General features: G+C 31.6%; 2 protein-coding genes across 2 annotated transcripts; both read left to right on the top strand.

Annotated features, from left to right (window-relative positions):
• The first annotated feature begins 201 nt into the window (after window positions 1-201).
• On the top strand, window positions 202-4,377 carry LOC145849602 (ubiquitin-like modifier-activating enzyme ATG7). Its single transcript, XM_082954575.1, has 2 exons — window positions 202-1,313; window positions 3,278-4,377. The coding sequence occupies exons 1-2, from the start codon at window positions 350-352 to the stop codon at window positions 4,066-4,068; spliced, it is 1,755 nt and encodes a 584-aa protein (XP_082810701.1). The 5' UTR covers window positions 202-349; the 3' UTR covers window positions 4,069-4,377.
• A 344-nt stretch (window positions 4,378-4,721) lies between these two features.
• LOC145828722 (mannose-1-phosphate guanyltransferase alpha-A-like) lies at window positions 4,722-9,430 on the top strand. The gene is made up of 10 exons (XM_082936480.1): window positions 4,722-4,796; window positions 4,872-4,969; window positions 5,145-5,245; window positions 5,312-5,501; window positions 6,975-7,171; window positions 7,493-7,609; window positions 7,680-7,780; window positions 7,970-8,109; window positions 8,396-8,567; window positions 9,001-9,430. The coding sequence occupies exons 1-10, from the start codon at window positions 4,757-4,759 to the stop codon at window positions 9,099-9,101; spliced, it is 1,257 nt and encodes a 418-aa protein (XP_082792606.1). The 5' UTR covers window positions 4,722-4,756; the 3' UTR covers window positions 9,102-9,430.
• The last annotated feature ends 318 nt before the right edge of the window (window positions 9,431-9,748 follow it).

Raw genomic sequence — 9,748 nt, 5'->3', positions numbered from 1 at the left:
CCAGTTATTGTATAAATAAGTGTTGCAGCTTTAAACTATTGTTGTTTTTACAGAATACATTATGGTAGAACAACTAAATTATATTAGTTTTCAAAGTACAATCTCTAGTGGGTTTTGGTTTGAACTCAGAGAAAAGAAGCTGCATGAGTACAAGCTAGATGAGTCAGCAAAACGCATACAAGGCTTTTACACAAACACAGACAGGCCTAACCTACCTTGCAGACTTTCATTAGATCATGCATCGTTTGGTGATGAAACTGCAACTCCAGCCTTATACTTCAATTCCCCTGGTACTTTGTACAACAAGAACACAATAGAAGGCTTCAAAAGTTCCGACTTGAAGTTGTTGATGTCTAATGAAGGGTTGAAAATAAAAGCAGCCATAGAAAGTGGAAGTGCACTTAAAAACCCTTCTATTTTAAACAGCTTTTTTGTTTTGTGCTTTGGTGACCTAAAAAAGCACACATTTTATTATTTAATGGGGTTCCCTGTACGCAGAAAAAAGAATCAAATAAATCTTTTAAATAAAACTACTTTAAAGGATACATTTGAAAAAGAAGCCTCTATTACAAAAGGCATTAATTCCTGGTGTGAGTGCAATGCAAAGCTCCCCCCATTTTTTGTTTTAGAAGAGAGCCAAGGAAATTCATTAGCTTACAAACATGAGGTACATAAACTAGAAAACGTTAATTCTTTCCTTTTAAATAAAACTAGCTTAATATTTGCTTTTTGTGACCCGTCATCTTCTACTAATTACCCAGCATCTGCTTTAAAAAACTATCTTGACCTTATTCAATTTCATTGGGGTCAACACTTAAATAATGAATTTAATATTCTTTGTTACAGGGAAAGATTTAATGCAGGCCAGCGCCAGATTTCACACAGTATTATATTGAAATTAAGACTACAAATTGTAGATAAAGACTCACCTTTTTATGGTTGGCAGAAAAACAGCAATGGCAAAATTGCACCCAAAACTGCTAATTTAAGCAGCTTAATGGACCCAGAAAAACTTGCAGAGTCTTCTGTAAGCCTTAATTTAAAGCTGATGCAATGGAGATTAATGCCTGCTTTACAGCTTGATATGATAGCAAACACAAAATGCTTGCTACTAGGCTCTGGAACTCTTGGCTGCAATGTAGCAAGGAACTTACTTGGATGGGGCGTAAAAAACATTACCATGTTGGACTGTGGAAAGGTGTCGTTTTCAAATCCGGTCAGGCAAACTTTGTTCGAGTTTTCTGACTGCCACGTTGAGGGAGGAAAGCCCAAGGCACAGGCAGCTGCAGACAAACTGAAGAAAATATTTCCAGGTTTGTTTTATTTTATTTAAATCCGTTTTTGTGTTTGTAGTTTGCTATTTTAAAATAGATTAGAGATGCATCTGAAAAGCATTTTTTGAGCAACTAGTTTTACTTACCCTTATTTATTTTTACTACGTGTTCTGTATTGCTTTTTTTCTTAAGCTAAGTCTTACAGTAGCAATAGCATAGTAAAACAACATTTAAGTTTTAATTGTTGTTTTATTTATTGAGAAACAATTCCTTCTAAACTCTTGTTTTAAACTTTGGGTTTTACTTAAAAAAATATATATATAATAAAAAACTGTTTTTTTTGTTTATTTTTTATATAATTTAGTTTTCTTTATTTTTTAAAAAATTCCTTCTGACAGAGTTTTCTAAATATATCAAGGAACATTTCCTAAAAGTTTGAGGTAGTTATCTCAAAAAACGTAGGAGGAGATAGATTTTTAGTGATTTCTAGTTATTTGCCGTTTTAGTTTGCGCCTCCTATAAGGATCCTAGTGTTGCCTCCGACTTTGACCGGCTATATCTCAAAAAATATTTTGAATTTTTTAAATCTGTAAAAAGCATCTTGTAGCTTAGTAAAAACTATATAAAATAAGATCAAAAACCAAAAAAGGGTGTTTACCCCCCCTATGCCCTTAACTAGAATCTAGATGTTTTTGAAAACATCCGAACCATAAAAACATAATTTGTGTTTTCTTGTGTTTATGATTATTGTAGTTATGTAATTTCTAAACTAGAATTTTATAAAAGTTATTTAACTATTCTTAAAATAATGTTCTTTTAATAGAATATTCTGTTTTATGATTTTGTTTTATCTTAAGTTTACATAATGTTTTTATTAACTTTGCTACTTGTATCGTTAGAAATTTATAATAATTTTTTAATTTAATCGAAGTAGTTTTATTTAAAAAAATCTTTATCTATGAAGTTGTAAGCTTATTATTTATATTATTATTTTGTTTTTTTTACCATTGCCAAAGATAATTTCAGTTTAAATGAAAAATGTGTTTTAGGTAGCATATATTAAATTGAGCATGTTTGGTGATTAGTTGAAAATTTAGTTGAATGAAAGAAGTACAAATCCTTTTTTTAAGTTGAATTTTATTTCGTCTTTAATCTGTTGTTACAAATCTACTGTAATTTTATTTTTAATGATATAAAATTATACTGTATCCTTTCTTTATTACACTAACACACAGAAACTTGCGTTGGTGTAATAAAGAAAGGATACTGTATAGTTTGTTACTATAATATATTCCAGTGAACTTGTTTCGCTAGGATCTTTTGTTAACAAACACTTAAATTTGTATTTTGAATAGGTTTTTATTTTTAATAATTTTTTTAGTCAACATTTCTCAGACAAATAATGTAATATTAGTGATAAGTTTTTAATTACTAAAACTTGTATTTTTGGTTAATATTTTAAAAATAATAAGTAAAGTGTAACGAAGTATATGCTTTGCATTTATCAACAATAAGAAAATAAATTTATTAGTGTACTTGTGGTAGGTAGACACTATGCAGTGTTAACAAAAAATTTATTTAGTTAATAGAGTATTTTATTTCTAAGCTAAAAAGTTATTAAAAACCTTAGTTTTTATAAACATTTTTTTTTAATATTTTATGACTCTAAAACATAATTTATTTTGATACACCTATATCTTGAAAAATATCTTCAAAATATTACTTGTAGAAAAACTAGCAGTTTTATAATTAAAACCATGAAAAATACTCACAAACTTTTATAGGCTTAGATATGTAAAGCTGTTACACATATGTGCCTGTTTAAATTTAGTATAATAATGTAGTTTACGTAGAGTTTCTTAAGGCTATTCTTCCTTCAGTTTTTTATTTGTTTATATATATTTATTTTTTGGTATGTTAAACATTGATTTTAAAACATAAACATCAACCATTACTAAAGCTTTTATTCAAATAAAACTTCTCCTGCTAAAAACACGTTTCAGGTGTGAACGCCAACGGGGTGGACATGGCAATCCCGATGCCGGGCCATCCCCTGCACAACAACGACGACCTCATACGCAAAATGCACGCCGACGTCGACCGCCTCACGCAGCTGGTGGAAGGTCACGACGTCGTCTTCCTGCTGATGGACACCAGGGAGAGCAGGTGGCTGCCCGCTCTGCTGGGTGCCGTCGCCGGAAAACTTGTGATCAGCTGCGCTGTCGGCTTCGACACCTACCTCGTCATCAGGCACGGCGTGTTGGAGCTGAACGAAAGCGGGGAGCCGGTTCACGACCCGAGCAAGCTCGGCTGCTACTTCTGCGCCGACATCGTTGCTCCCAGCAACTCTACCAACGACCGCACCCTCGACCAGCAATGCACCGTTTCCAGACCTGGCATTTCCATGATATCCTCCGCCATGGCCGTGGAGCTCATGGTGTCCGTTTTGCACCACCCGGAAAAGGGGCGGGCCCCGGGCGCGGTAGTGGCGCAGAACGAGCCGGAGTCGTCCATCCTGGGCCCGGTGGTGCACCAGATCCGGGGGATGCTGCATTCGTATGAGAGCATGTACCCGACCACGCCGTGCTTCGACAGGTGCACGGCGTGCTCGCAAACCGTCATCGACATGTACTTGAAGGACAGGAGGGGCTTTCTGCTGAACGTGTTCAACGGGCCGGCAAAGTACCTGGAAGACGTGAGCGGACTGACCGCGCTGAAGCAGAGCATGGAAGCGCACGAGGACAGCATACTGACGTTTGATGACGACGACTTCGTTTCTGAGGATTCTTCTTAGTGTTTTGCGTTTTTTGACCTGTTTTTAAATATATTTGTTTTGGACTGAATTAGTATGATTAGACAAATTAAAGTATTTAAATTCACGAGTTTTGTTATTACTTTGATTAATTACTTTTAAAATAAAAGTTTAGTTATAGTAATATAGTTTTAATATGTCTCATTTTGTTCTTAATCCAAACTTTAAAATTTAACATAGATTTTTCCTAGTTTTAAAATCCTTATTGATATATATGACATTTCTATGTAAATCAAAATTAAGATATTTTTTTATATATGCAGTTTTCATATTTGCATTTAATATACTGTGTTTGCTAAAATTACCTAGCAAAAATTCAAATATAGTTTTCATTATGTTTTTTACACATTTAGTACAAAACTATTCTTAAAAATCTCTCATAAATATATATAAACTCAACTTTAACATTTGATTTTTAAATTTTTATCAACTTTTAAAAGAACGTTCTGAATATTTGAAGTGCAATTTCGTTTAGATTGTTTTAAAATGTAACTCAAATTATTTTTGCTGCGTGTTTAAATAATTTACCTCCATGTTTTATTTTTTAGTACAAACCTAATTTTGTACAATTTAAAGTTGTTATTAAGCTTCTGTAATCATAAAGCTCTATTTTGTTTTGAAACTGACAAAATACATTCATACTACTCAGAAGTAACTATAAAACATTACAATGTGGAAAGCAGTCATTCTCATTGGAGGGCCAGACAAAGGTAAGTTATTTTATAGTTCATATTAATTTACAAAATAATAATTTTGTTATTAAAATAAATATTTATTATTTTCAGGTACCAGGTTCAGGCCTCTTTCTCTTGATATTCCCAAGCCACTGTTCCCAATAGCCGGCCTTCCAATGGTGAAACATCATATAGAAGCGTGCGCCAAGGTAAGAAAATTTTGTGTATTAACATGCAAAAGTATATATTAGTCATAATGAGTTTTTTGGTTTATTAATTGTAAGAAATAGTTTAGGACGTATTTTAGACTTCAGTACTTTTGATTTGTATTACATAAAAAACGTTAATTTTTCAGTTTTAAAATATTAAGCAAAAAAAATAAAGGTTCCCGAAGTGAAGGAGATTTTGCTGGTTGGTTTTTACCCGGTCGACGAGCTGAAGAGTTTCGTTGACGAGTGCAAGAAGGAAACTAACTTGAGCATCAGGTCAGTTTTAAATCTTGAAAAAATAATTAGTTTTTCAAGTTGTTAATTCAACTCCAAATTTTGCAGGTATCTGATGGAGTTCACAGCGCTGGGCACGGCCGGGGGGATTTACCACTTCCGTGACCAGATTAAAAAGGGGAATCCCGACGGGTTTTTTATCGTGAACTCGGACGTGTGCTGCGACTTTCCGCTGGAGAACATCATCGACTTTCACACCATGAAGACTTCGGAGGGAATCACCATCGTCGCCACCAATGTGAGTCTCATTCACTAAACGCTTACAAGTTATAATTAATATAAAAGTTTGCAAAAGGAATTAGAAAGGGTTGAACTGAAACACTGGTCTTGTATTAATTATGATATTTGTTTTTTTGTCTCATATTTATTATAACAGGGTTCGTGCGCGTCAGGCTAAATCAGGCTAAGTCAGGCTAAATCAGTTTTTTTGAAAAATGTTGAAAAACGTCAGGCTAAATCAGTTTTTTTATTTAAAAGTTTGAGAATCTCAGTTTTTCTCAGTTCAAATGCTTGAACATTTTTGATAAAAAAAAAAAGAGAAATCTTTTTAAGATCAAATTGAAATGTGAATTTATTTCTAAATAAAGATTTAGTTATAAAAGACAAAATTAGTCAGTATTTGTAAATATAAATGCTTAAGACCTTTTGTTTAATCTCTAAAAAAAATTTAAGAATCTTCATTATTTTGTTTTGAGTAGATTATATACGTCATAACTATGAAACTTCATAAAAAAATACAATTTAAACATTACAGTTTAGTTCAACAACTTAGCTGTTTGTTTGAATTTGTTTACGTCAGCTATGTTTTTCAGAGCTTAGTTAGTTGAACTGTTTTAATTTTTAATTTAAAGGCTTTATACCAAATACTTTTTAGATTAAAACTCTTAGCAGTTTATTCATATATTTTACTGTTTGTTTAAAGTTATAAGAGACATTCACAACACTAAAATTTAGCTTTAAGATATAAGTACTAAGTTTTGTGGGAGTACAAATTTTAGGTACAATTCATTTTCTTTACAAGAACAAAACATTAAAGGTTTTTTTCTATTTAAATGTAACCTTTTTAAATCTGATACGACGTCAACAATCACTGTATTTATTTAGAGTTAAGGATTTATAATTATGTATCAATTTTAAGTATTAGTCAAAATACTATAATAAACATTTTTGCTTATTTTGATACTTAATACTAGTGTAAGCGTTTCATTTTAAACTTTAATAAAACACGACAATGCATGTCAATTTATTATAAATCTTCTGATTATAGTGTTTTTACTTAGTGCTTAATTAAATTGAACAATTGTGTTTAGTAGTATATATTAATTTTGTTCACTAGAAATAGATTAGATATAACACTTATTTTAAAACTTATCACTGAATTTCTTATGTTAAGGGCATAGAGGAATGTCAATTTACCTTTTTCACAATTTAGTCAATTTTATCAAGTTGTAACTAAGCTATGAGTTGCTTTTTGCAGATTTTTAATGCCGAAATGATTTTGAGATAAAGCTGGTTGAAGTCAGAGACTACAATAGTACTAATCAAGACCCCCCAATACCTAACTTGACTTCTAAAGGGGATTTTCCTTACTTTGAAAAAATGTCAGGCTAAAAAAAAAAAGTTTCGCGCACGAACCCTGTTATAATCAGTTTTAAAGCATTTTCAATTCCCATCAAACGCGCAAATAAATGCACATTTCAACGTTCAACAGGCAACGAGCCAGCAGTCGCTGCAGTACGGTTGCGTGGTGGAGAAGGAGTCGAGCAACGAGGTGACGCACTACGTGGAGAAGCCGGAGACGTACGTGAGCTCGCTGATAAACTGCGGCGTGTACGCGATGTCGTGCAAGGTGCTCAAGTTCATGGAGGAGCAGGTGGAGCAGCACGGCTTCGACGTGGAGTTCGCGTGGTTTGTTTTGATACTCAACTTTGTGACTGTTATCAGGTGTTTTTCGTTTTTTGTGTGAAACAGTTTCGGCGAAAGTTCGTTATAAGATTCACTTTAAATTGTTTATAACTATAAAACGTTGATGTTATGATTTGCTAGCATAATAACTTTTTGTTAAACAATAACAAAGCTGATAAATAACATTCGCAAACTGTAACTAATTGCTTTATTATGATTACAAAACTTGCATCAAAAGTATCAAAATAAATTTCTAAATAGTGTTTTATGTTCTTTTTTTTGTTGTGTTTTTTTAAAACTATTGTGAAAAAATGTATAACACAGCTCAGATGCAATTGAAAAATTGTCGTTGGAGAAGGAAGTTTTGAAACCCTACGCTGGTAGTGGAAAAATGTTTGTGTATAAAATAAACGATGAGTGGACTCAAATAAAGTCTGCAGCGTTAGTATTTGATATACTATACATGTATTCTATGAAACAACAATAGTTGGAACAACCTTTTTTATTTTAGGTCAGCGATTCATGCAAACAGATTGATATTGTCCAATTACGTGGAAAAGTATCCCGAAAGGCTGCAAAAATCTGGAGGCAAGAACCAACCTGAAATAAGAGGTTTCAAATAAGTTTTTATCAATAAAATTTTTTATAGAATATCGTTATTAACTTAACTTAACTTTTTTAACTAAAGAATTTTATTTATCCGTTATTAACCAGAAATAAAATTTTGATTTTAAAAACAATTAATAAAAAAATATGTTTACTAAGTTTTTAATTTTATGATGGTTATAATAATGCTTGTAGGCAACGTGTTTATACACCCGAGCGCAAGAGTCCACCCAACCGCGGTGCTAGGACCTAACGTGAGCATCGGTGAGAATGTGCTCGTTGAAATGGGGGTGAGAGTTTGCAATTCCATCATACTGCCCAAAACCGTGCTTGAAGTGAGTGAACATTTTGAAGTATAATTGTTTAAGAATATTCATGAAACTTTGTTAAAATTTTAATTTGAAACCCTTTTGCGTTTTAAGTTCTGGAGTAATTATCTTATACAGCTTTTAAAATGTATGTATTATACTATCTACATGAAAGCAAAAGTATCCTCCTTAACATGTACGACATAATATAAAACAAATCACACTTTGTTGAAAAATTTCAAAACGTTATTTACAAACGTTAACTTAAAGTAAAACAAACATTATAAAATTTTCAAACGCTTTTAACCAACAGGACCACTGCTGCATACTGAACTCGATAATCGGGTGGGAGTCGACGGTCGGTTGCTGGTCGCGCGTCGACGGAACCTCCCACCAACCCAACCCCAACGTGAAGCACTCCAAAATGCAGTCTGACAATTTGTTCAACCACGAGGGTCGCCTCGTGCCGTCCATCACCGTGCTCGGTTCGTTGCTTGTATTAATTTCAATTGCTAAAATAGAATTAATGAACAAGTTTTGTGTTCAATGAATTACAACATAAAAGTAGAGGCTGGTATAGTAGTTAGAGTTGTTAGTTTTAAACAAAAATAAAAGTTAAAGTTAAGATCAGATTAGAATTAAACTAAATAAACGGATTTATAACAATTTTTTTTTTGCATTGTTCTTAACATGTTTTGAGATAATCAAATGCTTTTCTTCAAATTAAAAAACTTACTTAACTTACTAAAAATTGAAATTAACAAACTAGTTTTAGCTAGTTTTTTAAATCAACATTTAAAAATTACTGTTTTTTTATTTAAAGAAAAAATTGAAACCAACATACACTGTTAAGCGGTTACAATTGTTAAAATATGAACAACTACATTTCTGATTAGAAAAAACATAACATTTAAACAGGACGTCAAGTAAAAGTAGCTCCGGAAATTGCTATTTTGAATTCAATTGTTCTGCCAAACAAAAAGCTTACTAGCAGCTCTAAAAACCAAATTATTTTGTAATTATGAAGCAATATTTATATAATTATATTGATACAGTTTTTTACATTTTTTTCCTTTGAATTGAGTGAAAAACACACAGAACTATAGCAATGTTGTTATGTACAAAAGTCGAATTTTAAATAGTGTACATAACATTCCTTGCATAAGCAATTTATTATTATAGTGTGTAATGGATACAAACTATTTTAGCCGTGAATATTTATTTCTTCAAGCATTTTACTTACTGAATTTTATATTTAACATTTCTTCAATTGCACTAATGGTATTTCTTATCGCTGCTTTTAACCAAATATTTTATAAATATAACTAGCTTAAACATTTTATAACTTAGTTTTCAAAGCTTTGAGATTTATTTTACAAAGCTTTTGTTTATTGAATAAATATATATATAATCTATAAGTTATAAGTTGTATACATTTTTTTTTGGGTATGCATATATTTTTCAATATTAATGTTATTCATTTGTAAGTCATAACATTAATTGAAATAATTTTGGTAACGGTTTTTAATAAAAACTAAGAATTTTTGGTTTTATATATAAACCAACCAAAAATATGAGTTTAATTTTTTTTGCTAAAACTTAATACAAAAGGGATGAAAAAAGATATATTCAGCTTTAGTTGTAACTGATACAGTACGTATAACAT

The sequence above is a fragment of the Thalia democratica genome, chromosome 1 (genome assembly GCF_965202585.1).
Source record: "Thalia democratica chromosome 1, ktThaDemo2.hap1.1, whole genome shotgun sequence".
Classification (NCBI taxonomy): domain Eukaryota; kingdom Metazoa; phylum Chordata; class Thaliacea; order Salpida; family Salpidae; genus Thalia; species Thalia democratica.
This window is presented reverse-complemented; position numbering and strand designations above follow the sequence as displayed.